The 22513-nt window shown below is 36.0% G+C and overlaps 3 protein-coding genes across 8 annotated transcripts; all 3 read left to right on the plus strand.

Annotated features, from left to right (window-relative positions):
• The first annotated feature begins 4499 nt into the window (after positions 1 to 4499).
• LOC111477032 (rop guanine nucleotide exchange factor 14-like) lies at positions 4500 to 10990 on the plus strand. 4 transcript variants are annotated; one of them, XM_023120972.1, is made up of 10 exons: positions 4500 to 4880; positions 5063 to 5133; positions 5470 to 5572; positions 8165 to 8539; positions 8654 to 8808; positions 8896 to 8970; positions 9052 to 9321; positions 9745 to 10092; positions 10342 to 10723; positions 10787 to 10990. In XM_023120972.1, the coding sequence occupies exons 2-9, from the start codon at positions 5089 to 5091 to the stop codon at positions 10696 to 10698; spliced, it is 1728 nt and encodes a 575-aa protein (XP_022976740.1). In that variant the 5' UTR covers positions 4500 to 4880; positions 5063 to 5088; the 3' UTR covers positions 10699 to 10723; positions 10787 to 10990. The 4 variants fall into 4 exon arrangements, with proteins under 4 accessions (XP_022976740.1, XP_022976743.1, XP_022976741.1 ...); XM_023120975.1 differs by lacking the exon at positions 5063 to 5133 and having other exon boundaries at positions 4502 to 4880; XM_023120973.1 differs by lacking the exon at positions 5063 to 5133 and having other exon boundaries at positions 4503 to 4880; positions 5416 to 5572.
• Positions 10991 to 11840: 850 nt separating this feature from the next.
• Positions 11841 to 15026, plus strand: LOC111477075 (alkylated DNA repair protein alkB homolog 8). 2 transcript variants are annotated; one of them, XM_023121041.1, is made up of 6 exons: positions 11841 to 12317; positions 12402 to 12488; positions 12612 to 12737; positions 12840 to 13127; positions 13539 to 13604; positions 14737 to 15026. In XM_023121041.1, the coding sequence occupies exons 1-6, from the start codon at positions 11910 to 11912 to the stop codon at positions 14791 to 14793; spliced, it is 1032 nt and encodes a 343-aa protein (XP_022976809.1). In that variant the 5' UTR covers positions 11841 to 11909; the 3' UTR covers positions 14794 to 15026. The 2 variants fall into 2 exon arrangements, with proteins under 2 accessions (XP_022976809.1, XP_022976811.1); XM_023121043.1 differs by lacking the exon at positions 12612 to 12737.
• On the plus strand, positions 14799 to 22452 carry LOC111477068 (carbon catabolite repressor protein 4 homolog 4). 2 transcript variants are annotated; one of them, XM_023121026.1, is made up of 11 exons: positions 14799 to 14817; positions 16589 to 16631; positions 17436 to 17533; positions 17752 to 17792; positions 18310 to 18359; positions 18760 to 18829; positions 19530 to 19651; positions 19835 to 19950; positions 21020 to 21170; positions 21266 to 21413; positions 21959 to 22452. In XM_023121026.1, exons 3-11 carry the CDS (start codon positions 17452 to 17454, stop codon positions 22268 to 22270), a joined length of 1092 nt encoding a protein of 363 aa, XP_022976794.1. In that variant the 5' UTR covers positions 14799 to 14817; positions 16589 to 16631; positions 17436 to 17451; the 3' UTR covers positions 22271 to 22452. The 2 variants fall into 2 exon arrangements, with proteins under 2 accessions (XP_022976794.1, XP_022976793.1); XM_023121025.1 differs by lacking the exon at positions 14799 to 14817 and having other exon boundaries at positions 16433 to 16631.
• The last annotated feature ends 61 nt before the right edge of the window (positions 22453 to 22513 follow it).

The following is a 22513-nucleotide window of genomic DNA, read 5'->3' on the forward strand; positions in this document are numbered from 1 at the left end:
TTTTCTGAAAAAAAAAAAAAAAAAAAAGAAATAGAAAGTCAAGGGTCAACCCGACTAGCACGCTAACTATAACATTCAATCACCACCCAAATCTAAAAAAAAAAGTGAGCGTCAAAGGCTGAGTGAGGAAGGTGGTGAAGGAAACCCATAATTAGAATGTGGGTACTCAAACCCGAGAAAGCAAGAAAAACCATTCTAAGAAGATCGATAATAAAAGACCGCAAGCTTTTAGACGGGTGCGAAAGCTAGCTGTAGAATCAAAATAAATAAATAAATAAATATATATATCAAAATATTAATATAAGCAAATTATATATATTTTTTAAATCTATTTAATTGGGGTGATTAATTAAGCATAATTGTGTGCGTGTGTATTATTTTATTGTACTATTTTTATCAATTTCATATTTATTAGGTTTTTTTACGTAATAATAATTATACAATTAAAAACTTTGATAGTGCTTTGAAAAATGTTTTATTTTAATTAAAGTACATTAAAATATATCTAAATTTAATAATTTAATTTCAATAATTAGTAAAATAACATAAATGCCCCAATGCAAGTGCAATCAAGTATGGAATTGAAAATTATTGGTCCTCCCTGAATTGGGTAATTAAAATATGCCCCATAATAGAGAGAGAATCTTTACATTTGAAATCCATGTGGTTGGAGACCTGACCACGGCAGTCAATTCCATGGACCTTCCCATTTAATTTAATTAATTTATTTATTTTATTTTTACAAATTAAAATATTATTATATTTTTTTTTTTAAATATTGTATAACAAGAAAATAAAGGAATGGGCTCAAATAAAAATATTAGGTAGTTGTCTTTACCCAAATCAATTTTATTTTATTTTTTTACAAAATTTTAAAAAATAATATATATATGCAATATTTTAATAATTTGTGAGCAAGCTAGATATAGTATTAATTAATAGCGCTAATAATGATAATAATCCCAAGTTAGTGGTCTTTTTGCTAACTCTGGTTCCCGGTGCATCGTAAAGTTGTTTTTAGAAGCTATTGAACTATCGAGGAAACTCCTTATAAAACATTGACAATAGTTGTCCCAAGCCCACCGCTATCAGATAACGCTCTCTTTGAATTTTTCCTAAAGATTTTAAAACGGGTATGTTAGAGAGAAGTTTACACACTCTTACGAAATCTTACCAGTTGAAACTTATGTTTGTAATGATAATTTCTCACCAGAAACTTCCTGGAAATTAGTTTATAAATGATATTGGGAATTAACACAAATATTTAAAAAAAAAACAAAAAAATTATTATTATATTTTTCCTAATAAAGTAAAAAAAAAAACCCTAAATCATTTTTTATTATTTTTTCAATTTTTTAATTTTATAATAGATTTTATATCTCTTAAAAAAAATTAAACAAAATAAAAATATATATTTTTTAGTTTTAAAAAATTTGGTTTGCTTTTTAAATATGAAAAAATTGAGGATTGTTTATAACTTTAATTTTAAAAAATCAAATAATTATTTATAAGAGAGAGTTGGCACTGGAAAACAAAAAGCGCACGTGCAATTACTGTGACCATTGTCGTCCCCAACACGCACAGTGGCATTCTCGTAAATAATTTGAAATCCATGACCTTTTTTGTTAACCTCCACGCGGAAAAGAGGCCCCCGCTTGGTTTGAAATTAAAAACCAAAGCGCTATTACACCATGCGCCGCTTGAAATTGAATCGCGACCGATGCGATAATCGCTCTTGCCACGTGTTCCAATCTCATTCGTCTGTTGCCAATATATATAACCCTCGCATCACGCAATCACAACCCCTACTCCTCGATAGGGTTCCACTAGCCTTAAATGTCTGAACTGTTTCCCTCTTTCCCCTTTCTTTCTTATCTTTCTTCTTTTTCGTCTCTTTCATGGCGGTGGCGATAGTTTTTACCTTCTCTCTGCCCTATTTTGGTTCAGTCATCGGCGGTCTCTAATTCGCTTGGTGCAGGTCGGGAACTGTTTCGCTTCTTGATCTTGTTGTTCATGTTCTTGAGTTTCCTCTGCTGTTAGGGGGGAAAAATTGGGCGAATTGGATCCCGCCTTGCATCAACTGAATCCGAGACCGCGATGAAGATTGCATGGATCTAGCGTCTTTTTCCTGATGCATTATCTTCCAAGGTTTGGATTGTTTTCGCTCTTGTAATTTACTATTATTAAGATCTGAAAAATCCATTTCTAGGAGCTGCGTTATTGGAATTCGAAGGTTTAACTCACTTCTGCGCTCTAGGTTTTATTGATCTTTACACTTATTATTGTTGGTATCAATGCGTGTTTATTTGACTTAATCGTTTTGGACGAATATCTGATTTGTGATTACTTTTTGACAAGATGTTTGTGTGTTCTTGACGATTGATTTGGCGGAATCGATATTTGCTATAGCCTGATCTCTCTGTTTGGAGACGGTTTCGGCCTTATTTCATTTGAAAAGCAAATAGTAATGGAACTAAAAGTGCTTTCAGTCAATTTGAACTAATCATGGTTTGTGCAGTGCGTCTATGTGGTCCACGTTTGCGTCATTCGCTTTCTCGATTCTTCGGTTTTGTAATTATTCCATGGATTCACAGTGCGTTTCGAGTAAAATTCCATCAACAATTATTCACTTTGGTTCTTATTATTGTTGTTACGTTTTTAAAGCTACGTTCTCCCTCCGGTTTCTTTTAGCATCTTCTTTATCGAAATACTTTACAGTCTGACACCACACCGTCGTCGAATCTTTTTGTGTTCTTTGCCAACCCTGCTCAACAGAGCGTACTTTTGTTCTCTACATGTAGTAACTTTTTATCTGTGCATCTTTCTGAAGATGGTTATCCACTATTCTAATTGCAGTTTCCTAGTTACCCGTTGTTACTCTCTTTGATAGGCATTTTAGAAAACCGTTAAGGCCTTTTTCTTTTCAAACTACTCAACTTGGAATCTATCTTTTGATAATACACCGACCCGTGCTTCTTCACTTTCTTTCTTTCTGTTTATTTATCTTTTTCTTTCTGTTTGTTCATCTTTTCCAAGTTTTATCAATCAAATTTTGCCCAAGAAATCTTTTCAGGGCCTTTCGGTTATCATCCTAGAATCTGATCTACTGCTGTGGTGGAATCTAATATAGGTAAGGTTAGTCAGCTGTATGACTAGGATAGGAAGTTTTCTTATGTTTACAGCATAGGAAGTTTGTTTCTCGCCACCAAATTCTGGTCATTTACCTGTAGGTTTTGGGTAATAATGGAATCAAATGGCTCTTTGTTGCTAGTTGGTAAAGTTTATGTAAGATTTATGTTCTAACCAATGCACATATTGGATCTCTAGTCCCACAATTTGTTGAACTAAAAAATGAACAAAAACAAAAACACAATTGCTTGGATGATTATTTCAATCTTTTAAAAATAAATTGTAGGAGGCCTTGTAGGTACATTCTGATAGATTTCTTTCTTTTGAAAATTTCTCTCTGCCCTCGTTTTTTAAAACCTCTTCTTAAATTGAGGTTAGAGACTCGAGCATACGTCGCTTGACCGTAGGCGACGTAAGAACGAATTGGTTTAGCTCATTTGTTATTGGAAAGTGAATGCCGCACTATTATAAAGTTTACTGCCATCAAAAGTGCAATTGTGCCTTAGCATTGAAAGAGTTTTGTACAGATGGGAAGGTTTGTTGGCCCAGTCTGTGGGTGGACCATGGCTCCTCAACGAGGTATGTACAGTTCGAATGCTTAGTTGGGTGGTGTTTGTATTTGGTTTTGTTGAGCTGAAACAGTTCGAATGTATATTAACAATGTGGAAGAACCAGCGCTGTTGGACAGTATCAAACTAAATGAAATCAAGCGAGTTATTCTTAAGAACCTTATTTTGTTTCAATTGTTATTTTGTTGTAAATGAACTGCCCAAGATTTGGGTATAAATTATTTGTTAGGGGCAAATTGGCTGTGGAGGCTCGAGGGCTTGTTAAGGTAAGGTAACAAGGGCCGGGGTAAATGGACAGGCGTTTTTTGGTCCCCTTGAGCGAGTTGGGTGGTGCTTGTGTGTGGGGTGTTGGAAGCTCTTTACCCTCGAGAGAATGGATATCTCGAGCTCTATATTGTATAATAATATTAATATATGTAGCTTAATAAATTTGTTACTAAAAAAAAATAGTTTAATAGATTATACAAAATTGAAAAATTAATAATTTGTAAGATGTTTGATCGAGAATTAAATAAACAATCCCACAACTATAAAATTTGTCTTTATTTATTTATTTTTATTATTCATATTGATTTAAGATTGGACGAAAGATTACAATAGAAATTTTATATTAGAGATTATAGTAGAAGTCATGGTCACGGTATCGATTATTATTATTAATTATTCTTTTTTCTTTTTTTGTTTACAATATCATGAAAGGGAAAAAAACAAACTAAAATGATTGTTTTTTGAAAATGGAAGTGTAAAATAAGAAGAAACCGCCAAAACGGATCCAATAAATGGGTGGGCCCCACTTTTAATCCATCTGGAATTAAAAATGCCACGTCAGAAAATGGCGTGAAATCTAACGTGCAGCCTCACTTTGTTTATGCTTAAACCGACGGTCTAGATGGATTTGCTGCGCGTCGTATCACGCGCCAAAACTGTACGTAAGTTTCACGTCTATTCCATTTCGTACGGATCCTCTCTCTCTCTCTAAGTACTAACTCTTCTCCTTCTTCCTGCACTCTGTATATCCATCCGCCATTTTCACTCTCCCGAAGCTCTGTAATGGGAGTGTTTTTTTTCGCTTTGAGTTCGGTGGAGCTTCCTGTGCAGTAGCTTTTGAGATTGAGTTTATTGAGAAATGATGCTCCAGCTCGGCCGTGAAACGCTGCTGTGAAATCCGCTTTCCGGTCTCAGGTGGTTTGGCTTTACTTTTGCATTGTGCCTTATTTGCGCTAGATCCTAGGGCTTGTTTGTTCGAGGTTTTTCTTTGTTCTGTAAGACTTCTCGATTCACTAGGATAGTTTTATTTGTTTTCTTTTTCCTACACTGTTATTTGTGTGTCGCATTTTTCCTGAATAGTTTGTCGTAAGCTACAGAAATTGAAGCGATATTTGGTGAGGAAATGGTGTTCGAGCTCTTGACATCTTGTTTTGTTCGATATTTAGTGGTACTGTAAGTCTATTGAAGTTTGCGACCTTTCTCGGCGCCCAACATTGTGTTTCTGCCTTTTCCGAAGTTTCCTTAATGCATCTTTTGAGAACTGGATTCGTTTTCTTTTCCATGATCTTTCTTTTACTTTTCGGTCCTGTTGACTTTTTCGTTTTCTTGATCTGATTATTTTAAATGCAAATCAAATGCTAATCATACATATTTAGCTGAAACATCGACGGAAGTTCAAAACAGGTTTGATTGGATTAAAAATTTCTTCGCCATCCTTATGTCTATGCAGTGGGCGCGTGTTGCAAGTCTCAAGTGATTTTGATCGATTGTATTTCCTCCACAGCCTCAAGCTTCCAGAAAAGATAACAAGATGATGTCGATGCGGAGAAGCCTGGCTTGCTGCACAAGGGACCGAGGAGTCAGCCTGGACATGGACGAGCAAGAGAGTGAGTCTTAGCTTCCTTTACTGTTTCACGCATGAGTACTACTTGCCTATAAAAGCATCAAATTCAATTTTATTACTACTTTTGGCTTCTGCTAGATTTTAGTACATAAATCTCACTGTTAATTAAAGGAGTAGCTACCATGGATTTGAATTTAAAAAATTAGAAATAACTCCACTTGCTGCTGGGACAATTTTTTATTCGTACAGGTTTGACTAGCTATATCATTTTGAAATACACTCACAACGTCCACATGCTACAAAGGATTTTTTCCCCTTCCAATTTCTTTATTGCAAAGAAAGGCTATGGCGAAGTTGAAAAGAAAGGGGGCGAGGACGGTGGGCCAGGTAGAGAGTAAAGAACGTGCTTGGTGTGGTTGGTAAAGAAATTAAGGGGGCTCGAGGGAAACGATGGGTCAGTAGGCACATATTACTACCAAGTTCTCCCCTGTCTCTTATTAGCCTGACTCATTGGTTAGACCCTTGCAAGTTCTGGTGCCTTCAGTTATGATTCTGAGCGCAGTATTTATTATACTTGAGGACATCAAAACACGTAAAGCAGTATTTATTAAACGTGTGGGTTTCTAGTGCTATGCATTGACTGTTGGGGGTTGTGTTATTTTCTTTTGCTCTTCATTTTTTTTAATTTTTTTTTATTTCAACTTCAGTGGGTGTTGAAGAGGAGACTGAACCTTCAAGTTTTGAGAGAGAGATCTTATCAGTTGAGTTATGTTTGGATTGACGAAGAGATTTTAATATTCAGGATTTTGTTGGGTAGGAGAAATGCTTCATTGAGTTTATTTCTTTATTTATTTTTACATAAAGTGCAACTTCAAAACTATGGGACATTGAGGGATTTGGTAAGGTACACTCGGAGCATGTACACGATGAATAAGGGAATATTGTACTTATTCCCACCCCAATATGTTGAACTCCAAAGAAAAAAAAAAAAAAAACTGCAAAAACTATAGTAATTGAGGAAGAAAATTTATTAATTCATTTGGTAAAATCTCATGGGCTATTATGGTAGTCTTCTTCTTCTTTTTGTTTTACAATAGTGGGAGTGTGGACTAAATCATCGATCTTTGAGATGGTGATTGGAGCTTTATTTACCGTGTTATGCTCAGATTGGCTGCTTGGGACCATCCAAATCCTTGATCAAAGGATGATCATGTGATTCTAATTCTAATATAGTAATTTAAGATATTACTAGCCAAGGGATTAAATAAGCTAAAGATTGAAGTTTAGCCTTTTCTATTAGTTTTCCTCTATTTTCTTTCCAGAAAAGAATGTTATTTCTTTGAATACCATGGTTATTTTGAGCACAGATTACGTATCGTGCCAAAAGCTTAAAATTTTTGGTTCTGCTGTGGACCCTAATTGATCCCCTCCGGGCTCTGTTTTAAAGATAACAGCCCTTGGTCCATTTGACTTTGTTCGTGCTTAGCACATGAGTGATGTGTCCAGGAGAGAACTCCGTGAATTTAGATTTCTTCGGCTTCCTATTTATCAGTTTTCCACGGATGGCTCAGCGGGTGTAAAAATAATTTCGAAAATATAGCTCAGGTAGACGGAAAAAAAAAAAAAAAAATGGGCGAAGAAGGACAATTGATGTAAAATTTTAGTGATTATTGAGCTTCCAACATGCCAGACGAAGAGGACAAATTTTTGGGCGAAGAAGATCACATACCTTAAGACAAGTATCCAAATTGCCAGAAAAGACCAACTTTGCGGTGTGACTTGAGCCAGTTGGCTTTGGAGCAGTTCTGGATGGTCGTATTCTTTCTTGGAAGTAGTATGAGAATATCTAACTAGGGTCCAAATAACAATAATTACAAAAGTTTTTGCTTTCGTTTGGGCTGTTCATTTTCTGATGAAAGTCATTATAAATAGTTAAAATTTGTAGAACGTAATTGTTCTACAGTTTGTGTAAATGCGAAGTCCTAATTATTCTTAGAAGAGTTGCTTTTGCATTCGCATCTGCTTGTCTAGAACTAGCATGGGTAAATTTTCCCCGTTATTCAATTTTTCTAGAACAGGGACCTGTCATTTGTCGTTTCTCCTTTCATTTCCAATGGGCAAGATCCACATGAGAATCCAGTGAAGGTCGTGCCCATTAACCAATCCCTAATTGCCGCTAACTCAGGCCAATAACTCCTGTTTAGTATTTAGCCCTCATGTCTGATTCCCTCGTGAACAATATTTTACCCGCAAGGAGCTAAAAAACATTGAATGTCGAAATTTTGATCCCTAGATTCATCAGATGATCACATAATAAAACTTTCAACAACAGAAGGAATGATCCATAATTGGTGGATTTTGGAAGCCTAATTAGTTTTTTTCCCGAGGAAGATCCACGATACACTATATTAGAAAGCCTTAGGAGGTGTATGTCTTCACATCAGTAATTATGAGCACAGCAAATTAATCATACTGCTTTGATATTTTAGACAAGTGTCTTTATCTTGTATCTTCTTCTTCATAATTAACTTGAGAATACAAAAGAACTCTCCTCTTGATTGCTCGCTTTTTTGTTTGCTTAAATGTAATATAACCTAAAGTTATTATTGACAAACAATTTTTCCGTGGGATTCAGGGATTATGATTTTTAATGGTCTTGAGAGTTGCGTTTTAAACAATCAAACCTATGAAAATGAAAGCGGATCAGGTACAACTGACTCATTGGAGGATCATGATTCAAGCTGTTCTTCTAGCAAGGATGCTTGTGGATCTTTCTCCTCAAAATGGTTGGCAATGCCTAGGGACGAGCAGGATTTGGATGAGTGGGGACTAGCAGAAAGCCCTCAGAAATTATACATGAAAGAGAAACATGATCACACCGTTCAGGATTCAGACGTGGAAGCAATGAAAGAAAAGTTCACAAAACTATTGCTTGGTGAAGATGTCACAGGAGGGCAGAAAGGGCTCAGCTCTGCCTTGTCACTGTCTAATGCCATCAACAATCTAGCCGGTAGACATTAAATTGCATTTCTATTTCATCATAGTGGACCCTTTTGCTTAAATATGTCATGTACTTGCCATCCATTCCTCGTCTCCACCTCAAAATAATATTAAGGTTTTGCAGCCTCGGTTTTTGGAGAATTCTGGAAATTGGAACCTCTTCCTGAGGAGAGGAAGAGTAAATGGAGAAGGGAAATGAACTGGTTGCTCTCTCCTACTCACTATATGGTTGAATTGGTTCCTACAAAGCAAAATGGTACGAGCGGTAGAGTAATGGAGGTTAGTTGTGATTTAGTTGCAACTAGAACTGGGAAACATGTTTTTGAATCTCATATTAATGCGATTTTGTGCACAAATGTTCTGTAGATAATGACTCCGAAGGTTCGGGGAGATGTCCACGTGAATCTTCCAGCTCTCCAGAAGTTAGATTCCATTCTAATTGTAGGTGGTCTAATTACCATCCGTACTTGCTTAAATTATAGCTCATCTGCCTGAATTATATGCTGTTTTCTATTATTACAGGGAACACTGGATTCAATGGCGAAGACTGAGTTTTGGTATGCAGAAGTTGGTAGCAGGGCTGAAGGAAGAAGCAAGAGTATGGACCAAAGCATGAGGTGGTGGCTTCCATTACCACGAGTACCATCCACTGGACTATCTGAGAATGAGAGGAAGAAATTGCTCAACCATGGCCGAGTTGTACATCAAGTATTCAAAGCTGCCAAATCCATCAATGAAAGCATTTTGTGTCAAATGCCCGTACCAACTGTTATAAGGGAGGCAGTCCGAGCTGTGAGTATTCTCTATTCACTTATAGAATACAATTCTATCAGCTAAGAACCATCCATGAGTTCTTATCTTTATACTCCTTCATTTCATACTACAAAAATTTTCGCAAAATTGAGCATACAATGGTTGAAATATCGTGTGAGATCCTACATCGGTTGGGAGGGAAACGAAGCATGTCTTATAAGGGTGTGGAAACCTCTCCCCAACATACGTATTTTAAAAACTGTGAGGCTGACGACGATACATAACAGGCCAAAATGGACCATATCTGTTAGTGGTGGGCTTTCGCATTTCCGCTCTTACATTTGTAATGTTATACTTTTTTTTAAAGAAAAATGACGCTTCTTGTGAGTATTGCATGAATATGTTGAACCTGGCAAATCTGAATATATGTGTAATTTTTTTTGGCTACCATGAATTGAACAGTCTGGAAAAGCAAACCTCGGTGAAGAACTTTACAAGATTCTGATATCAGAATCTGGTCCAGCCGAGAACATGCTGAATCAGCTTAATCTAGAATCCGACCATGGAGTCCTCGAGGCTATAAACCGCCTCGAAGCTGCAATATTCACCTTGAAAGAGAAATACACCGAACAAAGTGGCAACAAATCTCCAGTTCGAACTTCCTGGCCTTTTGTCAAGGACAAAATGGCTGGTATGAATAAGTCGAAATTACTCACTTATCGAGCCGATATTCTTCTACAGCTACTGAAATCAAAATATCCAAATCATCCTCAAACCTTTCTAGATATCTCAAAAATCCAATATGGGAAGGTATGTGTTCTTTCTGCTTTCATTATTCGTCGAGTCAGTCAGTATATTACGTCGCCTTTTTAGATAACTAGATTCTTTTATTACAGTACGAAATCTTACATTGAGATCTTTGTTGGATGGTAGTTTTGAGTACAATAATAATAATAAGTCGTAATAAACCCGAAAGCATAGTATGTTGGGACTCTGAGTTTTGTTCTCGTTGACACACTAAAACCAGAAATCATTTCAGTTTCTGTTTGAATTTCATAGGACGTTGGGCACTTGATTCTGGAAGCGTATTCACGGGTGCTCGGAAACTTGGCGTACATCATACTCTCTAGAATTGCAGATGTTCTACAAGAGGATGTTATGTGCAACAACCCAAATTCACCTGCACCATGTTGTTTTCCAGGGATGAGTCTGTTGAACAATTGCAGGGATCACATGTCTGCTCTCCATGCGTGGCAGCCACTTATCGGCCACCCGAACAGTCATCCCAATATGACATTCTCAGCCTGCCAAGTCAGAGGAAACTCTCCGACTGCAAGTCCGAGCCGAAACCAAACATCGTGGTGCATGGGGAGAGAGGTTTGTAGGAGTGTTTCATCTGGAAATAAGTCACCATAGCCTTTTGAGGTACATTGACACTTGCATTTTGTTGTGTTGTGTACATGAAAGTCACCACATATCCATTGGGATTGAGATTGAGATCAAAACTTTGTTCCTCTGGGAATCAGAAGCATACATATTTTGAACTCATTGTATATTGACTGTAAAGTTTAAAAAGCACAGTATATTTATAGTTTTGTGTTATTCTATTTATCTTTTTGAGGGATTTTTCATGGGATAAAGACTCGAGCCTAGGGTGAAAGCCCTCAGCTCATGCATCAATTTATCGAAAGAACCAATGTTATTCCAATTTCCTTTGATTATAATAGGTGGTGAGCTATGTGACTCTGCATGAGGACCTCTTTTCCTTTTGTGCACTTTTTGTCCACACGGTTGCATGGACGTTTCATCCCCAAGACTTGTTTGTTTTGTATGGAGTGCCAGCCGTAGAGAGGAATGTCATCAACTAAGTGCTATTAGCCACTAACCACTCGCTCGTTGCCTGCTCCGTCTCCTTGTTTCAAGTTCGTTATCCTAAGTTGTTGCTCTACTGAAAGTTTGACCCTTCGTTGCATGAAAATTTTACAATTTCTTTATATATATTTACAAAATATTTCTTTCAAATAAATTTTAATATAATAATGTAAAACATTATTTTATAACGGAGAATATAAGACAACCTTCTAATTTCTAAAAATTCAAAATTAAATATTAAACATAGTTTTGCTGACTGAGAATGTAATTCTTATTATTCTTATTATTATTTTTTTAATTTACAAGACCTAAACAAGAAATTTGGAATAGTTAATGATGGATTTTTAGTATAACAAGATGTTAAATTAAAAGTTTAATCATTTTTAATTATTAATTTATTCAAACACAAAATAAAATCTGAGAGTTAATTTGACTGATTATAGATTTATTAATTGTATTAAATGTCAACTTTTTATTAAACAATAAAAAATCAAAAGCTTATTAATCTGATAAATACTTTTATATAAAATTGATAATTTAGGTATTAATAGATATATACCTAAAATTTTAACTTAATTATGATTTAAAACATTTGTTTAAATTCAATAATTACAGAGTAATCTTATTCAATTTTAAGAACAAAATAGGTAATTTGTTTATTTATTTTTAAATTTAAAATTTAAGAAAAATACTGAAATAAAAAACTTGGCTGCCGGGAACCCAAATCGCATTCACCCGCCAACTCTTCCCCGCAAATGGACTTGCCAAGATTCGCCCGTCCAAGGGGAGAGAATGGATCTTCGTCTTCTAGCCCTAATCTCTACGTTGCAAACTGTGGACCCGCCGTCGGAATCAGCCACCGGACAGTTGCGGCGGTTTTTGGCGATTTTGGGGACGTGAAAGGGGTTCACGCAGCTGACGAGACCGGCACTCGCGTCATTGTATGCTTTTCCGAAGAATCCAGCGCCCGAGCCGCTCTTGAGGCGCTACACGGCCGCCCTTGCCCTCTCCTCGGAGGCCGGACTTTGCACATACGCTATTCCATCATCAGGCCATCCATTTCGCAGCTTAACGATTCTGTTTCAGTTTCTTTGTCGGCTTCGGAGTTGAACATTCCTGGACTTTACCTATTGCACGACTTCGTCACTGCTAAAGAAGAGGAGGTGAGCGTTTTAGTTAGATTATGAGTACTGTCAAAGGATTCGACCTTTTTTCCCCTTTGTTTATGATTTTTCGTGCTTTTGCAGGAATTGCTCTTGGAAGTTGATGCTCGGCCTTGGAATAATCTGGCGAAACGTAGAGTTCAGCATTATGGATATGAATTTTGCTATCAAGTAAGTGGCAGAACTTTTTGCCTTATCCTTATTCCTCCTGTCTGTTGTACTGAATGATTTTGCCACGACAGGACTCGTGATTACTGAAAATCAGTTGGTTTTGTCTGTGTTTGTTTTTTGTAGACGAGAAATGTTAATACTAAACATCAGTTGGGCGGACTTCCATCATTTGTTTCCCATGTAGTTGATCGGATCTCCATGTTTCCAAACGCTGAGGATGTTGCAGATGCTGTTCTTGACCAATTGACTGTATGCACTGTGTTTTTGATGAGTTACTCTAAACTTGTTTGTTATGCTATCTGAAGTTGTTGTCATGTTTAGTACGAGACTGAAATCAATACCACATTACAGGTTAATGAATACCCACCTGGGGTGGGTTTGTCTCCTCATATAGACACCCATTCTGCATTTGAAGGATTAATCTTCAGCCTTTCCTTAGCAGGGCCATGCATTATGGAGTTTAGGAGGTATACCGAAGGCACTTGGCACAAATGCCCTTCAAGTATAGATTTGAAAATGGAGAATTCAGTAAACGACTCAAATTATCTGAGGAGAGCCATTTACCTTCCACCTCGGTCTATGCTCCTACTGTCTGGCGAGGCACGTTATGCTTGGCATCATTACATTCCTCACCACAAGGTATATCAGATCGTCCATGAACAATTGCTGTTTTAGTACGGTCGATTTACGAAATCTGTAGAGTTATCTGTTTATACATGTTAACAGCTATGAAGGGGTCTTGTAGTTTATTTTCAAATAGTTGGGCCAATGGTTGAGGATGAGTTACACATTTGGATTTCTTTGTATTACTTTGATAGTTATCTACAAAGATAATAATATTCTCATAGTCTTGTTTATTTCAAATGTTGTAGTGGTTTAAATTGTGTTCTTGTTGGATAGATTGAGGGTAAACCAGGCTAGATACCATGGGTGTAAGCACGTTTATGTGTCGAATAACATTATCACTTAGCTATTGAATTGAAGGAACTGTGAACTTATACATTCTACTCTCATTTATGAAGTTGAAATTGTGTAAATGTTCTGTAATAGATTGACATGGTGAAGGACAGTGCAATCAGAAGGGGTCCTAGGAGGGTTTCTTTTACGTTTCGCAAGGTGAGTAGATTTAATGCTTATGTTCTTTCCGTTCGTCTCGTACATGATGAGCCTAACTTACCTGCATCTATTATTCATGATGTCAAGACGGCAGTTATCCTGCCTCATGGCAATTCTAAAGCTTTATAAGTGCATATGTTAAACTGGATGATATCACTAAACCACGTTATTCGAGTTTAACCGATGAATATTGAGGGGGCATGGCTATGGTCAGAGGTGCATGCCTCTTGCTTTGCTAGCCATGAATTTGATCATGAGATGGACCATGATTGCTTTTCTGTCTCCACGATCATAATGTTCGTGATGACAATGGCTAGTACAACAGTAAAGAGAGGAAGCTTAGAGTTAAAAACGCCAGCTTTCTGGTCGTTTCTTTCCCCCCCATTCGAGTTCGAATAATCTCCCGCCTCTTTAGTTTAAACCTGTTCTTGCTCAATCTATAGATTCAAGTCCTCAAAGAGGTGCTTGGCTCATGGAAGCTTTTTGAAGCTCATCTGATAGGATATAGGTCACGGAACCACAAAGTCAATCATAGCCACAAAGGGTACATTAACAGCCTTTTGAAACCTATTTTTCAGCATAATCCACATTAAGGCTATATTCAAATCTAAGTTTCTCTTCCCATAAAGAGGGATTTTCCTTATTTTTTTCACCCTGAATCTTTCTATCACCTTTTCATTCCTGCAATTGCAAAGACTTTCTTTGCGCACGGTTTTTCGATTATACAAGTGAGATGCTTATTGCTTTACTCAGCTGACACCTCTTGCCTCTTTTCTCGAGACGATCGAGAAACTCGTTACACTTGAAGTGCTATTTGTGCCTTACAAAAACGCCTGTTTGGCCACCCCGGTTTATAATGTTGGAGACTTTTTTATAATAATGGAACTGAATGTGTGGAATCTGGTTGAAATGTATGTGAATGGAATGACTAAATCATGCTTCAAAGTTGAAAATCTCAACCCATTGCCTAAGATATGGTGAACGTATCGCATGACCAATCGCTACTCGTCTGCCTCGAGTTTGTAGGGATGCTATGCAAAATTCTATCATTTTATGTAGTCTAAAAGTTGATCTCTTATTTCATCTTATCTTCACATGGTTGAATAAAGGGGAAACATTTATCTTCTTGTAGGTGAGAACTGATCCTTGCCGGTGCAAATTTCCTCATTATTGCGATTCTCATAGATAAATGGGAGAGGCCTCAATACTCCAGGTGGAGTTTTCATTTTTCCTCATTGATCCATCTTTTTGCACTTGGTTCTGTAACGTATACATTTTTTTAGTACTAAGAGAGCGGAGGTTGAAAAAAGAAATACAGTTCAATTATCGTTGAGCTATGCTCACATTATCATGTTTTACTTCGTTATACTTATAGTCATACGAGAGATTTTTATACCCCTTTTCTCATCTTTGTTGTTTAAACATTTGCCCTTACGTTCAATTATGGGCGAAAGATTTTGTAGAACTTCTTGATTAACCACAAGACCTCTTGTTTTCTCTTTCTTTTATCCCCTTTAATTTAAATGGTCATTTGATAATTTTTTTTTCCTAATTAATCAGAGGTAATTGTTCTTGATTCTCGTTTTTCATCGCATAGAAACGATATCGAGTTTCTTATTTTTGTCTCGTAAATAAGAGTATTATTTTATCATTTTTACTTTTAATTAGCTCAGCTATGCTCGGGTTAACTTTGTTGTTTGAAGAAGAGATATTTGGTATTTTGTTGGATATTATTCTAATGAAAAGAATGCAAGTCTGAATAAAATTAGCATTTTCAAATTTCACAAACGCTTGTGTTTACTAAATTATAAATTAGCATTTTCAAATTTCAACATATAAGTACTTACTTAATTTATTTAACAATAAAAGTGATACTCCAAATTAATTACCCCAAATTAATTACCGTATCAATTTAACTCTAAATTTTGTAAATTTTTTACAATTTGGTCTATTTATACCATATGTTAGTGGGTTATAACTATTTTTTTTTCATTTAAATAAATAATTTTATTTTTATTTTTACTTATTTGATTATTTTTCCCCGAACTTTTTATTTACAATTGTATGGTAATATTTGGGCTCGTGACATACTAAAAGGACACATCTTTACATTTGCATGTTTGTTGATAATTAAGGTAAATTTATAAGTGTTTGTTGATAAAACTCTCCACAATGGTATGATATTATTCACTTTGAGTATAAGCATTCATGGCTTTGCTTTGGGCTTCCCCAAAATACCTTATACCGATGGAAAGAGTATTCTTTGTTTATAAATCCATGATTATTCCCTAAATTAGCCGATGTGAGACTTTCATCATCCAACACCTCCTCTCGAACAAAGCACGCCTCCCCTTAATCGAGGCTCAACTCCTTTGGAGTCTTAGTCATTTTTTACTGCCTTCGTGCCTTCGAGAAGGCTTGACTCTTTTTCTTTTTGGAGTCGAATTCTTTTATTCGACATTTGACTCTTTTTCTTTTTGGAGTCTTTTATTCGACATTTGAGGATTTACCAATCGATTGGCACGACTAAATTTAGAGCATGACTCTGATACCATGTTAGGAATCACAACTCCCCACAATGGTACGAGGCTTTTTAGGAAGCCCAAAGTAAAACTATAAGAGCCTATTCAAATAGGTTTTGAAATATTAAAAAATAAAATCAAACCTTGTTTTAAATAAATATTTAGATTTTTTTTTTTTTGGGTCTATTTTTAAATTTTTGTTTTTATTTTTATTTAGATGTAAATTTTTAAATAAAAATTTACAAATTCATAAATACAAATATATATATATATATATATAAGATCTACCAAAGCCTTTGGCTGCTACAATTGACCTCATCGGTTATTCTAAGTGTTTCATGAAACACAAATTCGGGTAGCTGCCCGTTCTTGTTTCGGCTTCCACCGCCTCCATCTAATCCATCCATTCTACATACATATATATTCTTACGATCTTCCTCAACTCAACTATTATGCTTGCAGCTTTCTTCTCTCTCCCTCAGCTTCCCCTTCGCGCTATAACCAGGTAATTTCCTCTCTCTCTCTCTCTGAAGCTCGAATTTACTTTCGCATTATGTTATGGTAGTGAATTGATTGTAGTACTAATCCTTCATCGACTATATCCGCTTCCGAAGCCACTGCGGATTAACGCACCGATTTAGGAGTTTTTTGGGAGCATGACCTAGTTGATTTTGTTTTTGTTTTTGCGTTTGAGAGTTTTTGAGTGATGGACGAAAATATTAGCGTTCCTCTTGTTTCTACTTACGATTATTGGTTGAAGGATGCCGAGGGAGTCATAGTGAAATGATAAGAGTGAGGTTATTGCTTCTGGAGTTGTTCTGTTTCCAATCAGCTGTTTATTTTTATGGAATCAAGAATGGTATGGTTAATTTTCACTGCAGTGAGTTTAGAATGGAAAACATGTTGAAATATCATCACTAGCCCAATAGAGTCAAGTCCAATACGAGCCTAGAGATTTTAGGAAAGATATCTCGAGATTTTAGGAGGAAGATTTAGATTCGTTAGGTCTAAATTGCGTAGGCTCTAGTATAAATACCCTCCACCCTACCTAGGTTATTCATCCAAGAAATCCAAAAACAATAAAAAGTAATAGTATTCTCAAGAGAGTGTCTTGTATTCTCTTCTCGATTGGTCTCAATAAAAATTGCGAGTGTTTCCCACAAAGAGAGTTGTGTTCAACAAAACAACATTCCATGTTTTGAAAATTCTTTGATTAAGTAATTGTTTAAGATGCTTTCAGAGTAATTGTTTTGAGTTGTTATTCGCTTTGGCTCATGTTTTTCTTCTTTATACGTTCTATTACTGGCAGAAATATTGTCCGTAACATGAGTGGAGTACAAGCACTAAAACATCCGAAGTTTATCTCTGTGGAAGGGGCTGACATTTACTCAAGAAGTAAATCTGACGGTATGTTTATTCCCGTGGTTTTGATGGAATGGAAATGGCGATTTTGATTGGTCATGATCATGTTTTTCCTGCTCTGGATTTGGCCATTTGGTTAGATTAGACTTGTAGGTTCTTATATTTCGAATGAACAGTGTATGTTGATAGATTTATCTCATTTAAACATCTTTTTTGATACTTGTACGTTATCTAAAATTGGCATTTCTATATTGCTACTGCAGGTATCAGATTTCGTTTCGTTTCTTACAATATTTTAGCGCAGGTGGGTGACACTTTCTGATTCATTTCATTTTTTATTCTTTAGTTCAGTTTTATGCTTCTTGCCATGCCATCCAATAATGTTGTTTTTAAAAACCTCTTGTTCCCGTGAGTAGTATATAAGCAGAAGTGGGTTGATTTTGCATCAATGTGTATGAACATAATTCTAGTTCTTCGTGGATTCAAGCAACTTTCTTTATATTTTTATGCATTTGTTATACTGTTGAAATTATTGAATATATCTCGTTTTCCTTGATGATTTTGGACTCTACTTTTCATGAAAAGTGCTAACCGTAGATAAGGTTCATATATTTTCTTGGCATATCGGTCAAAGATAATTAATGCCAATGGCTGGAACTTTTGGAAGTCCATCTTTTGTAGCATATGAATCTTATGACATATTCAATGACAGGATAGCGTTCATTTTTTTTGGTTAGTATATTCAATTGGACTAATTTATTTTGTTTTAAGATATCAGATCACATTGCATATTAACCATTGTTTTTGTATTTCTTTTGTAGGTCTATGTGAAGAGTTCTTTTTTTCCACATTCTCCATCCTCTTGCCTTAGGTATATATCTTTTTTATTTCCTAATTTTTATCAACTGATTATTGGGATTTTTTTTTAATCTTTATTAAGGCACAGTGGATAGGTATGGTGGAAAGTGATGCCGCAAATGGTGCTATGCTTCCTTCATTTTCCCCTCTATCATAATGGCTAACATCCTGTACCATTTAATATGTATTGTTTGATATCCAGTTCTCATGCTGGATGACAGATTCAGTGTTGAACTTAGAATGTTAATTTGTTTTATGGTTGATTTGGTCTTTTTTACACATTTCTGATAGCAAAGGGTAAGAACAGTTGGGATTGTGAGAATTGTAATAACTTCTATTATAGAGCCAAAAAAAGCAAGCTGTTCTTCGTTCATATTTTTGAACTTGTAGTAGGTTTAATATCTGATTTACAGGTGGAAAGCTCGATCGCAGGCGATTTTAGCAGTTCTTAAGAATCTTGAGGCCGATTTTCTCTGTCTACAGGTTTGACCCTCTATCTCTCTCTTTCTCTATCTCAATTGAAATATGTAAAGGCATTTAGTGTGAAATAGAATTGCAAGGCAATGAGAAAACTGAGATTGTACATTGTACCAAACTCACAAGATGTCAGTGCAGCAACAAAGTGTACTTGTAGTGTAATTTAGATTGTTCTGTTAAAAAGGATTGAAATCTCTTAGTTTACACATCCATATGTAGTGGCTTCAAAATGTGCTATAAACTTAAACCATTAAGTCTTGTAAAAGTAATTCTGGGTCAGTTATGTTGCACTGCACAAGATATTGGGATATAAGCTTTTCAGTTATGTTGCACTGATTTTTTTTCTTAATTTTTTTAAATTAGAAAAAAAAAAAATTTAATTGTGTCTTGTGACGAAGCTGTGAAGGTTGTCTATAACGTGCAACGAAAATCGGTGAAGTACCCCGTTGAAAGAGGTAGATTTTTGAGCAAGTGGACAGCGTTGTTACTAAACATGTATTGTTTCTTGTAATTCCATTTCGTATCTTATCTTAAGAGAATAAAAAATCCAAGTTGAAAACCTGAAGTACTTGCATGGAACATTTATAGATGACCTGAATTATTTGAATTAAGAGTGACTGAAGCTCATTATAACTGCTCCTCCTCCTAATGTTTTCCCTTAATTCAAAATTCTAATTAAGCACATAATTTTTGTGAAACTGCCCAGGAAGTTGATGAATATGATAGCTTTTACAATGGAAATTTGGAAAGATGTGGATATTCCAGCTTATATATTCAGAGAAGCGGGCAGAAGCGTGATGGATGTGGGATCTTTTTCAAGCGTGAAAAGTATGCTATTTTTTATTTGTTTTTTTTTTTTTTTAAATCTTACTCTTTCTTAAAGAAAAATAGCTTCTTATTGCAGACACTACTATCATCTTACCTATATCTTTGATTAAAAAAAGAAAATTTTAATCTGCATCTCCTTATAATCTGCATCTTGTGTAACATTTATTTCCTCAACGGTTTCAGTGCTGAGTTGATCATAGAAGATAGAATTGAATACAATGATCTTGTAAACTCCATGCAAGATGATGATTGTTCTTGTGAAGAGAACAGTGCAAGTCACGATGTTGAATCAAGCAAGGGTAACTTCCTTATTGTAGCAATTATTGTTATTATTATTTTTTTTTTATATAAGAAACATCAGAGGGGTATGCATTGCAAATGAAGAGGCTGTGAAAGTACTAATTTGTACGAGGTTACAAAAAAATAGATTGTCCTCGAACGCTTGAGCGTTTCTCTCTTTCCACAAGTGCCACAAGAGCGCTCTGAAGGCAACATCCAGCCACGATCGCTTTCTCTTTCAAATTCCAAGTGTTTAGCCCTTCCATGTTCCAACCAACTATCTCTTAGGGAGACAAACGGAAATTCCCAGTAGTCCAGTCCCAATCTTTTACCCAAGCCCATCGCTATCACGTATTGTTCTCTTTGGCCCTTTCGGGCTTCTCCTCAAGGTTTTAAAAATGCGTTTGCTAGAGAGGTTTCCACACCCCTATAAAGAATGTTTCATTCTCCTCCCCAACCGATGTGAGATCTCAAAATCCCCAACCCCCCTTCAGGACCCAGCGTTCTCGCTGGCACTCGTTCCCTTCTCCAATCGATGTGAGACTTCCCAATCCACCCCCTTCGGAGCCTAGCGTCCTTGCTGGCACACCGCCTCGTGTCTACCCCCTCCGGGGCTCAGAATCCTCGATACCATTTGTAATAGCTCAAACCCACTGCTAGCAGATATTGTCCTCTTTGGACTTTTCCTTTCGGGCTTCCCCTCAAAGTTTTTAAAACGCGTCTGTTAGGGAAAGGTTTTCACCCCCTATAAAAAATGTTTCGTTCTCTTCCCCAACCGATGTGGGATCTCACACTTCCGATGATGAATGACATTTCTTATTTTAGCTTAGTCTACCTCTTCATGAAGAGTCTTGAAAGGAAAGTAATAGCATGAGAAGTTGTTGATGACAAATCATGAAAGAAAATGAGTTATATGCCTCTTCTGTATTTCTGAGGAAGAATTGGTATGAGCATTATCCATGGTTTATTTCTGTTGCTTTCTGTCTCCAATTCGTTTTATATATAAAAAAAACACAAAACAAATGGCGATAAGTTTTTTATATAGCTTTGTCGTGGCCGTTAGTAGCTAATTCAAATACGTAAATTTAGGTTCATCACCAAAAACTACACTAGCGGATCGTGGGGATCCTAACGATCCCCGTGTGAGACTGAAACGTGATTGTGTCGGAATTATGGCTGCTTTCAGACTCAAGAAGCCTTTTCATCATGTGGTAATCGTTGCAAACACCCATCTTTACTGGTAAAATTTTACTTTTACTTTTACTTTTGGGACCTATTCTATTGAACAACACCTTATCCACCCAATATGTAACAAAAGCGTGTATTTTATTACAGGGATCCAGAATGGGCTGATGTCAAGCTCGCCCAGGCCAAATATCTTCTATCACGCCTAGCTCGATTCAAAACATTAGTATCTGAGAAGTTCGAATGCACCCCCTCGATACTTTTGGCTGGCGACTTCAATTCAACCCCAGGGGATAAGGTTTGTTATCTATCTCGATTTATCTTTTGCAAAACGTTTTCTTGTTCTGAAAAAAAAAAAAATGGTATTTGTCCATTGAACTGTAGTTAGTATTGAGTATGAGTTCTTTCTTGGTTAGTGATTGGTTAGTGATATTAGAACATAGGCTAACAAGGCTACATGGCATAAACACACACAGAAAATTAGGCTAGATAATCTCATACACCTCTACCTTATATTTTTTCCGAAAACCTGACCTTTTACATTTCGTGAACGTTTTAAAACTGTCATAAAGTAGAAATTTATTAGAATGTTAACATGAAATCGACGTAGCAGTCGACCTAGAACACATAGTGATGACTAAGACACTCACGTAGATTAAGTCCGAAAGAACGACCTTCAGACACATTTGTTAAACAAATGTCTTTTATTTCAATTTTTTGTAATTTAGTTTTAAAACAATATCATACTAAAAAATCCATAACATCGTCGGTATTTAACACACTTCCGTTTTTACCCCTAAAAAGTTGAAAGCCTAACATTTGTTACTTCTCATAATTATTTAGGTATACCAATGCCTTGTTTCTGGCAAATCTTCTTCTGAATTATCGCCTGAATGCTTGGAAGAGCTTCCATTGCCCCTTAGTAGTGTGTATGCTACTACACTAGGGAGAGAACCGTCATTTACAAACTTCACTCCTGGCTTCACCGGTACTCTTGATTATATATTCTTCTCACCTTCAGACTCTATAAGACCCATTAGCCTTCTAGAGCTTCCTGAATCAGAATGCCCAGAGGTCATTGGAGGGTTACCCAATTTTAGCTACCCAAGTGATCATCTTCCAATTGGAGCTGACTTTGAAATCACAATGGAATAAGTTATTGGTTCACCAATTCTAATTTTCTCCCACATTTTTTTTCTTCATATTGTTTCTTTAATCTAAAGGCTTAGGAAGTTACCTACGTACTCGAACTGATTCCTGTGATCGATCAAAGTCGACCATAATTGTAAACCAAGATCTTGAAATTTAGACATATTTATTGTTGTTATTGTTTTGAAGTATGTTCTTATTTGGATGCAATTTATATATGACATCGAGCTAAGTCGTGTTTCTTAAAAC

This window comes from Cucurbita maxima, unplaced genomic scaffold (assembly GCF_002738345.1).
Source record: "Cucurbita maxima cultivar Rimu unplaced genomic scaffold, Cmax_1.0 Cma_Scf00003, whole genome shotgun sequence".
Lineage (NCBI taxonomy): Eukaryota > Viridiplantae > Streptophyta > Magnoliopsida > Cucurbitales > Cucurbitaceae > Cucurbita > Cucurbita maxima.

Coding starts and splice junctions, on each gene's coding strand:
- LOC111477068 (XM_023121025.1), top strand. CDS start 16,579: ATGCTTGCAGCTTTCTTCTCTCTCCCTCAGCTTCCCCTTCGCGCTATA. Junction 18,360..18,759: donor TCTCCATCCTCTTGCCTTAG/GTATATATCTTT, acceptor TCTGATTTACAG/GTGGAAAGCTCGATCGCAGG. Junction 21,414..21,958: donor ATTCAACCCCAGGGGATAAG/GTTTGTTATCTA, acceptor ATAATTATTTAG/GTATACCAATGCCTTGTTTC.
- LOC111477075 (XM_023121041.1), top strand. CDS start 11,910: ATGGACTTGCCAAGATTCGCCCGTCCAAGGGGAGAGAATGGATCTTCG. Junction 12,318..12,401: donor TCACTGCTAAAGAAGAGGAG/GTGAGCGTTTTA, acceptor GTGCTTTTGCAG/GAATTGCTCTTGGAAGTTGA. Junction 12,738..12,839: donor CTGTTCTTGACCAATTGACT/GTATGCACTGTG, acceptor ACCACATTACAG/GTTAATGAATACCCACCTGG.
- LOC111477032 (XM_023120972.1), top strand. CDS start 5,089: ATGGTGTTCGAGCTCTTGACATCTTGTTTTGTTCGATATTTAGTG. Junction 8,809..8,895: donor CGAGCGGTAGAGTAATGGAG/GTTAGTTGTGAT, acceptor AATGTTCTGTAG/ATAATGACTCCGAAGGTTCG. Junction 8,971..9,051: donor AGTTAGATTCCATTCTAATT/GTAGGTGGTCTA, acceptor CTATTATTACAG/GGAACACTGGATTCAATGGC.